The sequence below is a fragment of the Pagrus major genome, chromosome 18, assembly GCF_040436345.1.
Source record: "Pagrus major chromosome 18, Pma_NU_1.0".
Taxonomy (NCBI): Eukaryota; Metazoa; Chordata; class Actinopteri; order Spariformes; family Sparidae; genus Pagrus; species Pagrus major.
In genome coordinates, this window is record NC_133232.1 from 24598762 (window position 1) to 24619535 (window position 20774).

The 20774-nt window shown below is 43.0% G+C and overlaps 1 protein-coding gene across 1 annotated transcript in view; it reads left to right on the plus strand.

Annotated features, from left to right (window-relative positions):
* ndst1b (N-deacetylase/N-sulfotransferase (heparan glucosaminyl) 1b) overlaps positions 1–20774 on the plus strand; it is a 46956-nt gene that overhangs the window by 23506 nt on the left and 2676 nt on the right. Inside the window, exons 2-13 of the mRNA XM_073486715.1 lie at positions 6588–7608; positions 9994–10476; positions 11225–11312; positions 11718–11872; positions 13170–13355; positions 14516–14644; positions 16625–16807; positions 17270–17366; positions 17662–17785; positions 19180–19354; positions 19472–19642; positions 20352–20461. Coding sequence (XP_073342816.1) covers positions 7063–7608; positions 9994–10476; positions 11225–11312; positions 11718–11872; positions 13170–13355; positions 14516–14644; positions 16625–16807; positions 17270–17366; positions 17662–17785; positions 19180–19354; positions 19472–19642; positions 20352–20461 — 2447 coding nt within the window. The 5' untranslated portion in view covers positions 6588–7062. The remainder of the gene's footprint in view (positions 1–6587; positions 7609–9993; positions 10477–11224; positions 11313–11717; positions 11873–13169; positions 13356–14515; positions 14645–16624; positions 16808–17269; positions 17367–17661; positions 17786–19179; positions 19355–19471; positions 19643–20351; positions 20462–20774) is intronic.

Consider the following 20774-nt stretch of genomic DNA (forward strand, 5'->3'; position numbering starts at 1 on the left):
TTTCCTCTCTGTGTCCTTCTCAGCTACTAATAAAGGTCTGCAGTATACAAATGATGTCTTCCGTGATCTCAACACTTTTTTTTTTTTTATTGTACAGATCCAGTGTCCCCACGCCTGTAAATGGGGCACAGAGTGTCTATAAATAGATATACTGTGGTAGCGAGCTGCCGGTGGTTATCAGCGGTGGGGGTGTGTGCATGCGGTTCTTTTTATGTGCTACATGTAAGTGATCGAGGCTATTGATGAAGGTGTTTCTTCCACTCTGCCCCACCGCCCAGGGGAGAAATACCGTTGAGGACAGTCTCTGTCTCACATCTTGGCTCCACCGTTCCCTAATGACCCTTTCCCCGTTCCGTCTCCACCCCGCCATAGTTTTCCCATGGCTCCCACAGCTCATCCACACCGCTTTTCACACTGTGAGGTAATCCATTTTACACTTCCTGCTGGTCTCAGATCCCTCCTGCTCGAGATCCTAGATCTAAAAGACGATGGGAGGTTTGGGAACCTAGTCCAAGATGAAAAAGACTCTGAGAGCACCATGTATATTTAATATTCTGCCCTCTGTGTTTTTATTCAGCTTGGTCTTAATCGTCTCCACATATTATGAATGTGTAATCATGCCATTATGCCTGTGCCTGCTCAGGTTATCATCATGGAGTATGATATCTGTGTTGATGGGATCTGACATGATCCCGCTAATGGAAGTCTAAGGGTGGGATCTTGCTCTGTCTGGGGCTGGATATACAGTACAATAATGGTACAGAAATACCCCAATTCTCTCTAATTGTCATTGAACACACTTTAACTGTCTTTCCATTCTGTTCATAATTGCTCGTAGGAAAAGATTGTGCTCCCGTGTCTGGATGTGAAGGCGCGCCTCTGCCTCTTTGTCCCATTACTGTGTCAACGAATAACATTGCAATCATTTCAATTATGACAGCGCTGGGACCGACGTCTTCAAGTAGGGCCTTGAGATGTAATTGGAGGGGCACGGGCGAATTGAGGAAAGGCATTTTTCTTCTGTGAAATTGCCTCAGTCTTGGGGACAGTAAATTGAGGTGCTGAAAAATGATGTGATAATTCAGCCGCATGGTTCGTTCGGGGAAATGGTCTGAAAGTCACTTTCTGGAGAATTAGAAGGCAAAACTACATTTCCCTCCCGAGTCCTCTGTCCTTCACGCAGTGGCATGAAATGAATTGATGAGACAGAGGGAGAGGGAAGTGTCGTTGTAAATGTTTGCAGCTAAAATGAAGCCGCCTGCTTGTGCATTCAGATTGGCTGAAGGGTGGGAGGCGGAAGCCGGAGTGAAAATTCGCCACCGCGCTCCACGCTATTTCACGGCCTAAGCCTTTAATCGAGCAGCCACAATGGATGCATAAAATGGAATTCAAATTTCAGATTGATTGATTCTGTATTGATGAATGCCAAGGCTGGCTTAAGGAAAAGAAAACTGTGGCTTTTAAATGTAACCTCTTTAACAAGGCGAGTCCTTGCTCCTCACATGTGCTTGTTTGTTGCTTTAGATGTGCTTCAAAAGAAATATGAAAATTCTTGCTTTTTGAAGTTTAATCTCTTGCAAAAAAAAAAAAAAAAAACTGGTAGGAGGCTGAATGCAAATACAGAAATGTGCTTTAGCTTTGCTTCTTGCCACTTGTGGTGAATTTCAACACAGTGGTAGCTGTTGAGTGGACACAACACCTCGAACACTCAGGATTCTACATTTGTCGCCTCTGGATTTAAACCAAGACCTCTAAATGAGTAACACATGCACCCTTTTATGACAAGAAGAGGAGTATTGATGCATAGCATTTCGACCTCTGTCTCAATTTCATGTTCAATCCTCGCCCTCGTCACTCCATTGTGTCTCATTTCTTAATCCCTTCAAGGCATCTCACACAGTAACTGAGCTGGCATAAGCACATTTGGTACTGTTTGCAGTGTTGAGATTAACGGGATTACAGATTGGGGATTACACTAGTGTCATTCTTACCCGTTTAACCTTGACCGATGCCCCGGTGTACGACTCAGCCTGTCAGACCAAACTTGTTTTAGTGTTTGAATGTTTGCACAAAGGCTCAGGGATATTTGTTCAGGAAAAAAATGCAAACAAAACAGTTGTGCTTTGTAGTGAGATAATTCGGACTGTAGATCTTCTAATGAGTCTCTCGAGTCTGCCTCCGCTGTGACTGTGTATCGATGTGCATGTACCAAAGTGGCTGAGACAAAGACTGAAAAGTGACAACAACAGTAGCCTTTTGATGAGGGTCATATGGATTACTGCCCTCCCTCTATTTCCTGCTGCTGTTTCCAAGCCTCTGAACACATCGTATCTCCGGCTTTTCCATGGAGGACGTGTGGTTGCCAAGGCCTGTGGTGATGGAACACAAAGGGTCATCGTTTATTTCTGTCAGTCAGTGGTGAGGGGACGGGGCAGCAGAGGGAGAAGGGGACACTGTTTGGTCCTGAGGGGCTCGGGGGGGCGTGTGTGTGTGATCCAGCTCTCCTTTTAAAAGTTTATTTGTCGAAGGGATCACCTACGGCTAGTCTGACTCTGGTTGACAGTGTTAATGTACTGACTCTCCTCACAAGCCCCGGGACACTTGGTCTCATTCACACCTCAAAAGAAGTGCAACAGCAGTGTCGGGGAGGGAGGGAAGGGGGAGAGGGGAGAGGGGAGAGGGAGCAGGACGTGCGAGGCTACATATGGCCAACCTTAGCGTTGTTTATCCAGAGAGTTGTTGCAGCTGAGGACCAGGCACCGTCCCCCTGTTCCTCATCGTCTCTCATTAATCTAGCAGTATGGTTCTGGCCTGCTTCCCGTGATGTAGAGGGAGCAGGTTCGAGTGGCCACCCACCCTGAGGGATAAGCATTAGTCTGTCCTCTCGGCCGTCACCTGCTATTGTTTACGCCTCCACTTCCTTCTGTCGCCATCTTTCAGCTGCTATAAAATAACGAGGGAAATATTTTAATTGATGCTTGTCAAAGCCTTGAGATTGATGCTCGCCTTAGGGGTGAATTTCTTGCTCATTTCTCCAGCGACTGTTTTTTTTTCCTCGAGGTTTGGTACTTGATCATCTTATCCTTTTGTCTCCCTTTCCGCTCATGATCTCTTCTCCCTTTGCTGCTCTTTTTCCTCTCATCAGTCGGTCTGCCACCTCCATTTAGGGAGACTTGTAGACCACGTGTGCAATTACAGAGCTCATATTTGGTCTGAGCTCTTTCCATCATTAAGAATGAAAAGGTTGGCTATCAGATATGCATTCGTCTCTATCTGCCTCTCCTTTTATGCATGAGTTAAGATACTGACTCTTCAGCAGACCGAAAAAACCCTTTGCACCTTTTGGCTGCTCTTTACCTTATAATATGTCTGCTGGCTGTACCTCTCGTCAGTTTCTGCTAAACATGAAATATTCATGTTCCCTTTTCTTCCTCCTCTGCATTTTTGCATCTATTACTTTGAAGGAAGGAGGACGGAGATGCTTGCGGTTGTATTTCTGTTTCTTCTTCTAAGGTATACATGGAACAGAAAGTAAGAGACACATTAGGTGAGATGGGCGTGCGGACATTTGAGATCCATTAGTCAGCCAGCGCTATATCCTCATCTCCATTATAGTCTAATGTATTGTGTTCTGTATTTAGCTGGTCTGATCTCAAAGCTTCACACTCGGGGCCTTGAGCTTTCCCTCTATTTGTGTCAGCCCCTCTCAGGCCATCGCCCCCTCTCTCCTTCTCCCTCTCCCTCTCCCCTCCTTCCTTGGGTTGTAGCTCTTTGTATCTCAGCCTGAAGGTCAACATTGGGAGGCGGTCATTGCTGCTGCGAATTGGGCAAGAAGTGAGACTTTCTGTGCCTCCACTGTGTTTGTGTTGTGTCACCATTTAATCTGCTTCCAAGCCGTGTCAACAGTGTCATTCGAGCCATGCCAAAGCTCCATGTCTCTCTGCAGACAAAGATAACATGTCTTCATTCTGATAAATCATTGACAGGAAATGGCTTAAAAATGGTCTTAAAGAGTGAAGCTGGGTGATAAATGTGTTTGAAATCATTGCATAATTAGTAAAGTCATTTTCCTGAATCAATATACAACACAATATGGTAAAATGTACGGGAAATCTCATTTTAGCTTGTTTATACTGATGTTCAATAACTAACTTGCTAATAATTATTATCTTAAAACCAGATTTTAAAAGATTATATGAATATATCACCAGGATCTGATCCCGCTTGTGCCGAAACCAGTTCATTGATAACACGTACTGTATGGCATTTTGGACCAATAGTAGTTCATGGATGTAGAATTTGGCGCGGGTAAAAAGCAGCAGATCTTAAACCTCATCAGACTACATCCAGAAGACGTTAACACTTATTCTAAATCACGTATTTAACAAAATTCAGATTTTATCACATGGTTTTCCTGAGCTGGTAACGGAAGTTGCAAAGGAGTGATACATCTCGCTTCTTTCTCATTTCTGTTAAGAGGTGCTCATGTTCAGTACTGGTGTGTGTTACATGTGGAGGAAAGATGCATTCAGTGCATTTGTTAGGCGTCAAGAATACACACTGCACAGAATGTAAACACAAGCTTGTTTATTTACCAGAAAGATCCGCAGGGCACCTTTTAATCAACAGAAGATTATTGCTTAAACAAAACAAGCAGTTTGAAGATGAAACTTGATGTTTTTTTTCTTCTTCACTATATTCATACATTTAATAGACTAGAGTAAATAATTAACCGAAAAAATTACCAACAGCTCACTCAATAATTAAATTGATTGTTACTTGCAGCCCTATTGTGTATCGAAAGTCAGTGAAAGGTTTTGAATTATCGCCCAGGCTTCATTACAAACACTCATCGGAAGTTGTCATTTACTTTTATTGTGTAACGACCAACACGGGTCCTTAGCCCAAAAGACCTGAAAACAGTGTCAAGCCTCTGTGTCGTGTTAAAAGTCGTGTCCTCAGCCTTCTCTTTTGCTTCGTTGTTTGCTGCAGCAGTCACTTCCTGTGGCTAATCATACTTTGATATGCCATGGCACGAACCCTGGCTCCCTCGGAAACGAACAAACAAGGTACCGGGGGGATCTTCAAGCGACCAGGGCTGTTGGTTTTTGTCTGCTCCGCTGCGATACATTCTCTGAACGCCCACTGCTTCTTCACGGCCTCTCTTTACATTAGACTGCTGCCTCACTGTGAGGAGGATATTTGGACACGACTCAGAGAAAAGAAGTGATTTCTTCCACTGCACTAGCTGGGAGATTTAAGGCATCCTGTTAAGCTTAGCTGGAAGGCTAGAGGGGGGGCAGAGCTTCTTGCCAGAATGCTGACCTTGATTACATTATAAGGACACTATATGGGCACTATTTCCCCCTATGTTATACTGTGTGTACATGAATGATGAGCTCCATGATCACTGGGTTATCTTTATAGAGTTCTGTTAGGAGACACACTTCATTCTTTACATTATTTCTATCAGGCTGTGAAAAATCAATTATTTATTGATTCTAATGCTATCAGATGGATGATTGTTGCCCACAGGACTCACTCTGCTGAGCACAGTATGGCCACTCTTGTATTTTTAATGTAACTCACCTTTAATTAAGCCTTGGTTTATAGTGTTGCTGATAAAGCCTTTGATGGCATTATCAAATCCATTTTATGTCTGATTTGTGTTTGATGAGTCTTGATGGGTTTGGTGGTCACTGTTTAATGTCTCTGGGTTCAGAGGGTTGTGACTCTACTCTAATGGGTATCCAGGATTTTATAAAGGGCTGTGTGTGTTCACCTCGATAGCTCTCCGGCTTAATGGACGGAGCATTTCCATGCAAAGGTAATGATGCTCCGTCTCAGTTCTCCACCAGGCCTCTAAATGGAGAAAAGATGTTTTTGTAAAGAGACTAACTCACACCGCTCTCATGCTGCATCTTGTTCTTTTCACACTTGGCTTGATGGAGGTTGGCTAAAGAGCTGGTATATTATGATAGGTATGCAGAGGCTATGGGCATGTATACTGAGTGAGATAAGGTGTTTTCTCCCAGAGTAAAGGATCCTACTGTTGCCAGGTCTGTCTGTCACTGTCATCCACTCCTCTGCTCTTGGATCGCTTCCCTCTCCGATCTCCTCCTGCGCTCCATTTTGGTCTCGATACTGTTGTGGATTTGAGAGAAATGGAAGACGTGTGTCCCCGCGGGTGATGGCTCCACTTGTATGCAGTCGCACAGTCCTACTGGACTGAATTGTGAATTGGCTCGCCTCGAGGCTTTGTTGTCACTCACATTCTGACTATTGATTGTGTGGAGGCTGCGTGAGCGAGTGATGCTTTTTGTGCGTGCTTTTGTGTTTGCACACACAGGGGTTAGGTGTGTGTGTGTGCGTGCGTGTGTGTGTAGGGGGAAATTGGCAGCTCTTACTTTGTGTAGGTGAAAGCAAGGACTACTTTGGAGTGAACTTTTGGAGTGTTGGCACAGGCGGTATACACGCTCTCCCACATGCCGCAGAACCCACACAACAAAAGAATATGTTGTTTGTTCTATAGGAGCTGATCCTCTCTGATTTTAACATTATTTTCTTCTGTCCTGCTGTTTTTCTAGGTCGGGAGACTCGATCCTGAGGGAATGGTGCTGCTGAGATGACCTGCGTGACCTCACTTTTCTCAAGAGATCATTCTCCAATCAAAAGAGCGCAACAAAACCTCGCCCGGACATGGTTGGCAGGTTCACATGATGGACAGGTGATGGAGTCTTCCATCATCTTTCTCCACCAGTGACTGCCAGCCCCCCCTCTGAGGCATAAGTGTGTACCAGCAGTCCAAGGCCCCCTATTTCTCTGCCATGGTGACATAAGCAGCGCTGCAATATGAGGGAGAGCCAACGTGAGACCGTCTCTTTTCTTTCTCCAGTAGCTGCTGCAGCTGCTACCTTGACACCGTTTGTGTTTAGCTCAATAACGAGACTGACTCTGTTGTGAATATCCCCTACCTGCGCACCGTTTTCTACCCACACCCAGAGAGACTGTCCCCAAGGTGTGTTGCTGGGCCGGTGGGGCGGAGCGGCGCGGCGTGAGACGATGCTGGGATGCGTGACACGAGTCCGTCGGCTGGTCCGTCTCCTCCCCCTGCAGACCTCCCTCCTACTCCTCTTCCTCTTCTGCACCGTCAGCGTCTTCATCTCGGCCTACTTCCTCTATGGCGTCAAGCGGGAGCTGGAGCCATCGGGAGGGGGTGTGTCCGGGTCCGAGGGAGCGTCCGCTGACTCCGATGACCCGAGGGTCACTCCGTCGCGGCTGCTGCCTTTGCGGGGCGTCTCAGGTGGCCCCGGGGTGGATCCCGGAGGGGCCAGGACAGATCCTGTGGTTTTGGTGTTTGTGGAAAGCCAGTATTCTCAACTGGGTCAGGAAATCGTGGCCATCTTGGAGTCTGGCAGGTTCAGGTACCGGACTGAGATCTCTCCCGGTAAAGGTGACATGCCCACATTGACAGACAAAGAGAGAGGGCGTTTCACACTGGTGATTTACGAGAACATTCTCAAGTATGTTAACTTGGACGCCTGGAACCGAGAGCTGCTGGACAAATACTGTGTGGAATATGGAGTGGGCATCATTGGCTTCTTCAAGGTTAGGACAACACTACACTCCCTCTGGTTCCCCCCTCCTCTCCCTCCTCTCACTCACACCTTCTGCCCTGTCCATCTGGCTCCTCCGTCTCTAAGGAGATGGGATTCGCAGGGTTGGAAAGACCTGCCTGGTTCAATATCACTCAGTCCCACTGCACTGTTTCTCTTATGTTCTGTGTATTTCTTGTTTTTCTTTTTCCCGCAATCTGGCCTATTTCACTCTTATTCCTCATTTCTTGTTTTCTCTGCTTTTGTTTTAGTTTCTCCTCAAACGCTGTACCTCTTTCTTCCTCTGTCTCTCTACCTCTCGCTCGCTCTCTCTTCTTCTTCCATCTCTCTCAGTAATCCCTAGCTGAGCCTGTTTGCCCAAGGCCTGTTTTCAGGTCTTATGGTTTTAATCACCATCTCTGAGCCATGGAAAGAATATAGAAAGAGATGTGGAGGCATGGACGGTGATGCAGCGATGTTAGGCAGTGTAGGTGAAGGTTAGGAATGAAAGCCTGGTGGGATTTACTGGCTATTGGGAGAGAAGGAAGTAGAGCGAGGGTGTGCATCCCAATGACCTGGACACACAACACTGCTGCTCTGCTATCTGAACCAAACTGTTTGCAGTAATAGTTATCTAGTTACAAGTATATTCTCAACTGTAAATAGTTGCCTTTAGTACATACCTTCAGTGACAATTCTTTAAGTACCAGCTTTAAATGATTGATATCCAAGCTATTTGTTTTTATGTACAATACTAAACTAAACGTACTACAAGGAACTCTTAACTGGTTATGAAAAAGTCTTTAAGACTGATGCCCCAGCGATAATTTCTCAACAAAGAGTTTTTTGTGGTTAATGCCTGTCATTAGGTCGGATTCTGAAACAATTTTTTTCTGGCAGAATACAGATTATGACGTGAGGTGTCTTATGTAAAGGATGCACGATATAGATTTTTTTTTTTGCCCACCTGAGGGTAAGAAGGGCTGAGATGTAGTGAGAAAAGATGGCTGGTTTTAACATTCCTTCGTCTGTTTCTTCTTCTTCTCCTCATAAACCAACTTTGAAGGTGCAAGAAGCCACCTATCAGTGTTTGTAACTGCTGCTCTTGTTAAGTCAGTGTAAGCAATTTTGCTTCATGTTACAGGTTTTTATTCATCGGCCAGAATTTTAATGATGCCGAATAATAGCCAGTAATATAAATTTCCCGCTTAAAGCCTGAGGAAAGAAGCGGCTCTGTAGTTTGGTGGTACGGCAGCAGATACGTGGTTGTTGCGAGGCAGCAGCAAAACTGGCCGATAACATAACATTTAATCTATACCTACAAAGCTATAGTTGCTGTTTGCTTACTTTTGTAAAGGGATAACACATTACTAGGGAATGCGATAACTTTCGCTGAAATTTAGCTCAACAAAAATACCATTAACAAATCTGTACTGAATCTTTCCTTCACTGTCAACACATTAGTTATTAAAACTACAAAGCTGGAAATGTATACATTAGCTCATCGCTATACAAACAGCTGTGTTCCAAAAAGGAAAATAATATTGAAATTACTGTCTTTTTTGCAGTTGCTTCCAAAATAAATGCACGTGATAGCCAGATCGAGATCTTTATAACAGGGAATGATGGTGCTTGTAACAATACTTTAATTCTGCTTGATTTATACTTTTCCAGATTTTATGAGCTTTATCAAATGTCCAAGCCCCAGAGAAATGTTTCCACTCCAGTACCTTTCTAGATATTAAAAGAAAAAAAATAATAATTGTATGATCTTGCTGTTATTATTATTATTATTATTATTATTATTATTATTATTATTAAAGGGGTCTCTGGGGCTAAGTAAAGAAAGTTTGTGTCAACAAAACATTAAGCTCAAAAAGGCATTAAGACACAAGATAGATTGTGCTCTAGTTTGTTGGTCTCAGTGGAAAAAAATCAGTCACCATGTGGACACCACACAGTGCATGTTATTGTTAACTTTATGATCCTGAATCTAACAACCACACACACACACACACACACACACACACACACACGCTGCGGTGAAATTATAAGTAAGTGCCTGAAGAAGTAGGACTTGTGTATCGGTGGCAGTAGAGATGTGACAGAATCGGAGAATGACAAATTTCGGAGGGAAAGTTTCAATGAATAATCACTGAACCCTCAGCCTTTGAATCTGTGAGGACACAGCAGGAGGTTATTTCATTTTGACTGCAATCTCGGCGCATAGCAGATTGAGCATAGCAGGTAGAAGCTGCCTCATGCCTTCACGTTTGAGTAGGCCTGACATTCCTTATTTCGCACATGATTGGAGAAATGGGGGAATTAGATCCAATACATTTCTGTCTTCATCACTCTGGTTTATGATGACTCTTGTCTCTGTCTCTGTGTTTATCAGGCCAATGAAAACAGTCTGCTCAGTGCTCAGCTGAAAGGCTTCCCCCTCTTTCTTCACTCTAACTTGGGTCTGAAGGACTGCACAGTCAACCCCAAGTCCCCCCTGCTCTTCATCACTCGATCCGGGCAGCCCCTGCCAGGTCCCCTCCCCGGGGACGACTGGACGGTTTTCCAGTCCAACCACTCAACATACGAGCCCGTGTTGCTGGCCAAGACCCAATCAGCAGAAAGTGTCGCATCGATGGGGCAGAATGCTGCTCTGCTCCCGTCTGTGGTGCAGGACCTGGGGCTCCATGATGGCATCCAGAGGGTCCTGTTCGGCAACAACTTGGTCTTCTGGCTGCACAAGCTGGTGTTTGTGGACGCTGTGGCCTTTCTGACAGGGAAGAGGCTCTCGTTGTCCTTGGAGCGCTACATCCTGGTGGATATAGATGACATCTTTGTGGGCAAGGAGGGCACACGCATGAAGGTGCCTGATGTAAAGGTGAGTTTGTGCATGTGTTTCAGAGTGGAAAAACTTTGTCAGAATAGGAACTGAACCCACTTACGTATTCATCAACTAGTGTTTTCAACAGCCCTTTGCCGAAAATATAAAAATTGCTTCGCACATGGCATGCGCCATCCTCTGCCAGTCATACAGAAACCCCTTCTTCTCGCTCCTCTTCTCCTTTTGAATGCCTTCGTCCCAGTAGGCCGCTCAAAGCTGACAGGCCCCACTGCTCACACTGTCACAGAAGCTCCACAGCAATGAATATTTCAGGGGCCCAGAGACATACAAAGAATGTTGAAAAGCTCCTTGCTTGCGTCCCCTCAGAGCAGAACAGACCACCCTCGCATGTGGAGGCAGAGGGTGTAAGAAAACATTATGGAAGAGGCATCAAGGCCTCCTCACTGGCAGCGCAACGGCAAGCTTTTAGGAACGAATCACACCCTGACAAGACGGAGAAATGTGAGAGTGAGAGAGGGTGTGTGCTGGGAGTCTCATCCAGCGTGGAGATCAAATGAAACAAACACCCGAATCAGAGGAGAGGAAAAATATCAAACAGAATGAAGGAGAAGGAGTGAGGCAACTGGGAGTGGATGTTGGATGTTTACCGAAAGAAACTTGCAGAATGAAATATGTATGTGGACACGCGTGCGCCTGGGCGTTCACGCTTCCTCATTAATGCACTCGTGCACCAGTATGAGCATAACGTGCGCTGACTCACTCTCCTTTCCTCCCACTGTTTCAGGCCCTGCTGGAGACACAAAGGGAGCTACGCACCCATGTGCCCAACTTCACCTTCAATCTGGGCTTCTCAGGGAAATTCTTTCACGCTGGTAAGATGCAGCCTGTGAAGATGACCTTTGCCACTGTTAACTCGAGCAGAGATGAGAGCATGCATTAAACTGAATGACATAACACTTCTGAGATTAAAAGTTTTGATTCACATTATATTAATTTCTCCACTCCTCTTCTTCTCCTCCATGCCCTTAATTTATTTCTCCCGCTCATCTCCCACATACTTCACTCTAATATTTTAACTTTTTCTCCCTTTTGCTTCTGACTTTAATTTCCTCCCTTTCTTATCACTGACTCCAATTTAACCTCTGCCTCCTCTTTGTCTTTTAACATTTTTCATCTCCTCCGTGTCCTCTTCACCTGTTACCCCTTGTTCTTCTACTAACCTCCCTTGTCTCACTCCATCACCAACTGTCTCCTCCCTTCTTCTCTATCACGTTCAGGATCTGATGAGGAGGACCTGGGAGATGACCTGCTGCTTTCCTATGTGAAGGAGTTCTGGTGGTTCCCTCACATGTGGAGTCACATGCAGCCCCATCTTTTCCACAACCAGTCCGTGCTGGCCGAGCAGATGTTGCTCAACAAGAAATTTGCCATGGTGAGTCAGAGGGGGGCGAAGGTCAGGTCACAGCTTTGAGTGAGCACTGTGGTCAGAGCTATCCTTGCTTTATCACTCCTTCCTTTTCAAAGGGCACTCCAAGGCAAGCTGTTGATGCTTTTTTAAAGTTGTAATCTGTAAGACTTCAGTCCTGGTTGATTTGGCAGCAACTCTGGTTTAATACTCCAATAAACACTGGTGTGTTGGTGTCTGTGTTTACAGTGTAGCCAAACAAACTGGAGTTGTTCTCATTAAGAATTCAGTCAAAAACAATTGCCACTACGATCAGATTCAATTCAGCACACAACGTGATTAGTTTTCCACACACCAGGAGGACACAGTGGACTTGGTTACCTTGTTGATGAGTTGGAGATGTGCAGCCTGTCGACTGCAGCTCCTCGTCTAACTGCTCACTGTGGCTATTAAAAATGATCCGCTGACAGAAAAATATAGAAAATGACTGTCTGAATTTATAGGCACATTTTTGATGAGCTATCGCGGTGTTGAGTATCGGTGCTAATTGCAAATTTCGTGTGGATGCTTCGTAATAAAAGCCCCCCAGCATTTCACCTGTTGAAGCAGCTGCAGTAGGATGTTGTATTTGCATTAGCAGCAACTTATTACAGCTCTGATGCGGCGGTAAGAGTGCAAAAGTTTTCCCTGTGAATTGCTTGTGCTTTGGTAATCTGGTATGGGAGTGGCAGACTCCACCACACTATATAAAAAACACTTTATGGAGAGATAATAACCAAATGTAAAGATATTAAATGCTTTTGTGAAAAAAATACCAGCATAAATAGTATCAAAAATTAGATTTGATTTCATGAAAATCATAAAGATTATATTATAACTTTAAAGCAACATTGGCATTTTGTGTGATTTGGCGCCCCCTCAGTTTCTGAATGCAACACCATTGTTGTCATAAATACAAACCCCAGCTCTGTAACAGTTTGTCAGATGTAATGTAGGTGCTAACTACAAACAAAACTCTTTACGTCATAACAGTGTTATGTGTTGAAAACGTCTATCTTGAAGTAAACATGTATGTAACGCTGTGATCCTTCCCTCTCACTGAAGTTACACAGTGCAGAAACAAGTGATGGGCGGGCGGAGTGACTGAGACACCATCCACCCTATTACAAGACACTGTGCCATCACAATGATTTAGAAGCTGTTATTTTTAGATGAAAAAGTTACATAATGTTTTAATATCTAGGGAACATGACTGGTTGTTCACACCTCTTCACTCTCTGCTTCTTGCCTCCTAATATTTCACTTATTCATTTTCAACCTGTAGGAGCATGGGATCCCCACTAACATGGGCTACGCTGTGGCGCCCCACCACTCGGGCGTCTACCCTGTCCACATGCAGCTGTACGACGCCTGGAAGAAGGTGTGGGGCATCAAGGTGACCAGCACAGAGGAATACCCCCACCTGAAGCCTGCCCGCTTCCGGCGAGGTTTCATCCACAGCGGCATCAGCGTAAGAACACTTTTCATCCACACCGGGCATCCATAAAGGCCTCATTATCTTGTTACCTCTGGCCCGTTGCTTTCCCTCCACTCGGCTTCTCGATATCCATTACCTTCTCAGCCAATAATCCCTTTCAGGGTTCTCTCTCTCCCCATACATATGCTTTCCTTCATTCAATAATTATTGCTCCATCTACACCTCCAGTTCTTTTTGTTTTGATTCTTCTCTCATGGCCGGTGGTTACTCTCCATCCTGCATTAGTCCATCATTCTCCTTCCCTCTCCGCCTCGACATTTTAAAGTCTTGTCCCCAAAGGTGTTGAACAGATTCTCATTTTCATTTTTTCTGTATATCAGAGAAGTCCAGAGTAAGGCAATCATCTAATTAGTTGTGATGTGCTGTTGTATCTGTCTCAACAGTGGGAGATGATAACGTAGTCAAGTGAACGGTCTTGCATTAGACACCTGTCTGAGCAGTGCTGCATAGCAGGCCTCAGCATCATAATGAAGACTGACATGTCTGGCAACAACAACGCAAGTGTCTGCACATAAACAACCACGGAAATGTCAACGGCCAGAAAAACAACACTTTATTCGGCTTCGCAGCTCCACCCGGTGCTGCATAATGTAGTTATGAGAGCTGAATTAAAGTTGAATAGATTACATTCAAGAGGTTCAAACGAAGGAAAAAAATCTTATCTATTTCTCTCCCAGGTTGACCTTCAGCGCCGATGGGAAACAGTGCAGCCTCAGTCCGGTTCCTTTGTAGTGTTGGCATTCAGTCAGTCTGTGTGGTCTCCGAGCTGTATTCCCGTCCTTGAGATAGCGCAGTGTGAATGGACAGTCTCCACTGCTTACTGATGATTGATATTCAGTTCCCCAGACACTCCAAACTGTAAACGCATTTCCATGAATTTCCATATAGACTCAGAGTGAATAAGAGGTTTGCTTTGGCTAGATGAGCTGCATAATATGAATGTTATTGAAAGCAAACAATGTGTGGGGTAACTGCCTGGAGTACTGACAGCTCTGCTCTCAGTGGAGGGCTGATGGTGTGTGTGTTTATTTGTGTGAATGCATTTCTTTTTTTTTTACTTTAATCTGTGTGTGTGTTTTCTTCTGCGTCTTTGCCCTTTTGGTATGGTGACTTTTTGTTTGTTTGTATCACAGGTGCTGCCAAGGCAAACGTGTGGTCTTTTCACACACACCATCTTCTATAAAGACTACCCAGGCAGCCCGAATGAACTTGACAAGCTCATCAATGGAGGAGAGCTCTTCCTCACTGTCCTACTGAACCCTGTGAGTCAAACACACATCAGCACCGCACAGCGTTTGTCTTGCACACTTGGAAACCCATTTAACTGGTGGTGCAAATTGAAATATCAACGAGGAGCGGGACAATGACTAGTCAGTGACTCACGCATTGATGTGCTCTCTTTTTACACTACTGTGAAAGCGTCTTTTATTAGAGCTGAAATTTCTTCATATTCGTCAACATTTTGTGTTTTTGTCATGATAAAAAGGTCTACTTTTATTAGCATATCTGCAACAAATGTCACCCTGCATAGCCTGCAGATAACTGTATTATTCACAGTGGCTTCTTGTTAGAAACTAAAATGTGTCCCAACTATGGAAGAAGCACCATTTGTTCAAACAGTTTCATTATTGTCTTCCCCCATATCTGTTTCCCTGCCACTTTTTGTGGACATATATTGTCCTCATATTGTGTAGAAATACATTCAGCAGTTTATCTGAAGTTAGTGTCAGGCTTTAGCAGTCTGAGACAAGTGGCTTTCTTCCAAAGTTTCTGTGTATTTGGTATGAAATTCCCTCAGTGTTCTTTAGAGCCCGACCTGACTCAATTTTTGGGGCTGATACCGATATCAGGGAGTAAAAACATTCAGATTCAGGTAAAAAAATCAGGTAAATCAATCCAATATACACACGTTTTTTGCAATGACCCCTCAGATATGGTTATCAAATACTAAATAATATAAAATTATATAATATAAAAAAATTGTGACTGACAAAGATATGTAATTGGAGCAGGATATTTTACAGTGTAACCATAAAATTTACTGTCTAAAATGACATCAGTGCACTGAAATAGTGAGCTTCACTGGAAATGTGTCATTCTAAATTAACCCAAGCATCTTTTTCTGCATTATTACCTTTTTTAAAAAATGTTTTTATTGGCACACTTCAGATGAAATGTATGCTGATACCAATATATATGTGATATGCCAATTGATGTATGGGTCGGGTTCTAGTGTTCTTGTCTCCGCACCGTTGGCCATCTAAGGAAAGATCGTCCGGGGAACCAAAAAGGGGGAAGTTTGTATTAAAAAGACGTCAGAAGATAGACTCTTGATTTGACTAAATCAGATAAACTTTATACATGTCTTCTTGCACCCAACAAGGACTGGATTCGGTTCCCTTTTCACATGTATTAAAGCAGGAAGGGATCTTTTAATGACTAATATGAACAGGAGGAACTATTACAGCACGCAGATCCTGTTGCAGTGTTTCTAATTCGCATCTGACGGTTGTTCTAAGAAAAAACTTGGCCTTTAACAGTTGTGCTGTTGAAATACTGATGAGACGATTAAAATCCATTCATCTATATAGAGACATAACTGGTCATGTCACATTTAGGGCTACAACTAACAGTTATTTTCATTTTTATTAATCAATTCATTGTTTAGCCTATAAAATGCCAGGATATAGTGGAAAAAATGTCATTATAAATTTCCTAGAGCTCAAGAAGACATCATCATTTTTCTTGATTAGAAAGAAAACGAAATAAGGATCATAAACATTTGGAGAAATTCTATTGGTCATGTAATATATTTATTCTTTTATTTTTATTTATTTATTTGCGCAGTAAAACAAAGCAGCAGAAACACAGCAACAAAAAAGAAGCAGATTGTGCAGGTGAGATTCAAAATCCCCGAGAGGCTTATAGAAGGAATCTTACCTTAATACGCATTATGAAAAAATATAGAAGTCCTGTAATCCTCAAAAATAAGCACAAACACACATAGGATCAAAAGCAAGCATACGGTAGACTATATGACAAATTAAAGTATCAAATCCAGACATTTTCAAACCCAGAACAAATCACGCGGTTGGCTTTTTGTTTCAGTTGTGAACTCACTCAATACATTCATATCACGGTACATATTTCTAATACTGTGCAATTAACACAGTTTACACCGTATTGAGTTTACCCACATCCCCTTTAATAATCTTACCTTTGTTGTTCCTTCCCATTCACAGATTAGTATCTTCATGACCCATCTGTCCAACTATGGGAACGATCGGCTTGGCCTGTACACCTTTAAGAGCCTGATGATGTTCGTCCAGACGTGGACCAACCTCAAGGTGCAGACCCTGCCACCTGTTCAGCTGGCTCAGAAATACTTCAGCCTGTTCCCTTCCGAAAGAGATCCTCTCTGGCAGGTAAGATGATGGTGATGGTGATGATGATGATGATATGAATTATTTATATATTTTTAAATATATATATTTTTTTTTTTTTTGCATTAAATGTTGCATTAAGCGGTCAGTTCTGGACAGCTTTGTGTTCCAGAAATGGAATAATAACACAACAATAGCTGACGATTGTTCTGTGAAAAACACATTGCTTCCCCTTGATATGATATTATACAGTAACAGCTTGGATCCTTTGCCTCACATGCTGTATGCAGATGCAATAAGTAATTGTTTTTTCGGTTGATGGAGAGCAATGTCGTCACTCATGCGAACATTTTCTATGAATGCATCTCCTTTGTTCACTGTAGTGCCTGACGAACATTTGATTAAACAAAGGTTAACCTGCTCTCTCCTTTATTTACATATTTGTTAGAATTCTGCAGGAAACACGGTTAAAACATGGGATTGTTTATCTTTTTGTGGCTACAGGATCCCTGTGAGGACAAAAGGCACAAGGACATCTGGTCCAAAGAGAAAACATGTGACCGCTTCCCCAAACTGCTCGTCATCGGGCCTCAGAAGACAGGTGAGGCGCAGTACTTCAACACCCCCTACAGGATGAAGTGTGAAATGATTACATGTGAAGTTAGTCATTCAAAGCAGACGTGTCATGCTCTAAGTGGTTTGAATGAGGTTTTGATTATTCCTTTAAAAATCAGACATGGTAGTAGTAGATTGTGATTGTGATTCATCTTTACTGTGCTTCAAAATGGAGATTGCAGTTCTTTGAACCGTTTTCTCTTTTCTTCCTCTTAATCTTTTTCATCCTGTCTCCAACACTTCCTCTTCTTCTCTTGTCCCTTCTGTCTCTGCCCTCTCAGGGACGACAGCACTCTACCTGTTTCTCGGCATGCACCCTGACCTGACCAGTAACTACCCCAGCAAGGAGACGTTTGAGGAGATCCAGTTCTTCAACGGTCACAACTACCACAGAGGCATCGACTGGTAAGAAACCTCCAACATCATACCAACCACATTCAACCAGATATACAGGCAGAAATGTCCCCGTCATATAATTACTGGGTCTTTAATTACACGTCATGAATTTTATGTGTGTTGTCTCCTTTGGTTGGGTTGTTATCCTCTTGTTTTTAACATTTAATGTGGCAACATTACAAACTTTTCCTCTCTAACTTTTCAGATGTAAACATCTTTTGATTCTAGTACATGATCTAAAGGCATGGCTGCTAACTGCTTTTTCTTTATCTTAATCATAGAGCACTTTGGAAATCCACGTTACAAAGTGCTTCAAAAAGGCAGCTAAATAAAACAGATAAGCCAGAAAATCAGGAGGTTTAAAAGAAAAAACAAACAGCAAACTGATAAAAACAAGAAGACAAATAAAACATTAAAACTCAAGTAAAGTCAGTAAAGGAAATGACATTTTGACAATATTTGAATCAGGTTTAGCACAGACTCATCATGGCTTGAGAGAGCAACACTTTACGTCCCTTCATTGCAAATATTGTGATATTCAATAATATCTAATATTGGCTCAAGCCCAGTATAAACAGATAATGTCCAACAATATAATAAAACACAGGTAAAGTCTTTATATGAGAAGTTGCATTTCTGATGAATACTGTACATTAATTAGCACCTAAAAATGTCCTTACAGCTGTTTGTTTCATAAACCCTTAAATGTTTGTATGCTGGGTATAAATGCTAAATAGGGGGCTTGAGAATAAAGGCTTACAGGGGTGGGGTAAAAATGATGTTTGTTGTGTACTCTGCCACAGTTAAAAACAGGAAACTTCTGAATCTCCAATCCAATGTTTTTTTTATGTAGCAATTTGGGTGAAATATTGTGCAAGGCGTTTAAAGTGTTAAGCCGTTAAAAACGGTGCAGTTTAGTCTTATTCACTCATTAAATTGCAGACCCCAAGATGGTCGGGGTGTTTTCTGTTTAATGCAAATGAAATCAAGAATCAAAATGCAAATGATCCCAAGACCACACACAGCAACAACAAAATCACTCATTAGTGAAATTCCTAAGAGTAAGACCAAAAACACAATTAACACCTATTTGGTTAGAAATTCACTATTTAGAGGTTCCTGTAGGTTTAATTGATTAGAAACCTGCATCAATGAGAAGCGTCACGCATCGCAGCATAAAGAGTCCTAACACAAAATTGACTTGGCTGGAAATGTATGCGAGTGGGCTGCCCAAATATTAACACTGTGCCGTGTTGCTAGATGTTTTTTTTAACGAGCTGTTGCACATGGCCGATCACCCACACACCGCACAGACACATTCTCCTTATCTACAGAGTGCAAATTGGACCAGATCAACAAAGCTGCTTGTAACACTTGGTATGTTTGTGTTTGCTGTGTGTTAGGTATATGGAGTACTTCCCTCTGCCCTCCAACACCAGTTCAGACTACTACTTTGAGAAGAGTGCCAACTACTTTGACTCTGAAGTGGCTGCTCAGAGGGCTGCAGCTCTTCTGCCCAAAGCCAAGATCATCACCATCCTCATCAACCCAGCGGACAGAGCGTACTCTTGGTACCAGGTCGGTCAGACAGCTGCAAACCACATAAACAACTTGTAATGTAAAACATTTTAACTGTTAAAAGTGTGGGATTTACACTTTAAGACTCAACCTCTTCACTTCTCTGTCTGCACACAGCACCAAAGAGCCCACGATGACCCGGTGGCATTGAAATACTCCTTCCATGAGGTCATCACAGCAGGCCACGACTCTCCAGTCAAACTACGGGTCCTCCAGAATCGCTGTCTGGTGCCAGGCTGGTACGCCATCCACTTGGAGCGCTGGCTCAACTACTACCACTCCAGCCAGGTACCGTGGGTGTATTCAGTATGCAGCAAGTGGACAAATAAGAAGTTTTTCTGGCCAGCTGGAGTTTTATTGGTGGCTGACAGGTGTTTTTCTCCAGCAAAGTTTGGAGTAAAGGATGTTTGTTTACCCCTGTGGACAGTCCTTACGAGCAGTCTTAAATCCACTCGGCCATAAGGGAAGGGAGCTGCTTCCCTTGAGGGACAGTCTCAGGAGAATATCAGGCTCTTATTGCCCCCAAAAGACCAAATCTGTCAGCTGCACATGCAAGATCAATGAAGTGTGTCAACGTTCCTGTTTAGGGCTGCAATGATAAATCGATTAGTTGTCAACCTCTAAGTTAATTGCCAGCTATTTTGATGAGCAATTCATTGGTTTGAGTAATTTTTTAAGGACAAAAATAAGTCAAAATTCTCTGATTCCAGCTTCTTAAATGTGAATATTTTCTGTTTTTTCACTACTCTCTGTGACTGCAAACTAAGTAAATTTGGTTTGTGGGCCAAACAAGATATTTGAGGACATCATCTAAAAAAAAAAAAAATCTATCAGTAGCAGCATTTAATTCATTCTTGAGGTTTTAAGGAAGTCATTGTAGTTGTAAAAAGATGAGACCAGGAACATTGTTAACAAGTTGATTTTGGAAGATAATTGTGTGTGCACAGCTTTTTTGTTCCTGTCCTGACCGTTGTTACTGTTTGTGTGTCTTACCCAGTTGTTAGTCTTGGATGGACAGATGCTGAAGACTGAGCCTGCTTCAATCATGGATAAAATCCAGAAGTATTTGAGCCTGGCCAACGTCATCAACTACCACAAGATCCTGGCGTGAGTATCGTCCTTCAGGTTAAATCACTGACAGCCGAATTTGCTGAGTGTACAAATTTGTTTACAGATTTATTTAGAGCTTTAGACTCTTCAGGTTATATTAGTTTGGAGCTGGCAGAGACCGCTCACTTCACACCACATGTGAATGTAACAAACAGATTACAAACAAATTTAATAAGTGTTCAGCCAACAACACAAGGCAGATCACGGCCTGGTGTGTCAGGGCCGAATCAGTATCTGACAATTAACATTTGTCGTAGTGGTACAAACTCAGAAGGCATAAAATGGCCAAAAAACATATATTTTTGTTTCT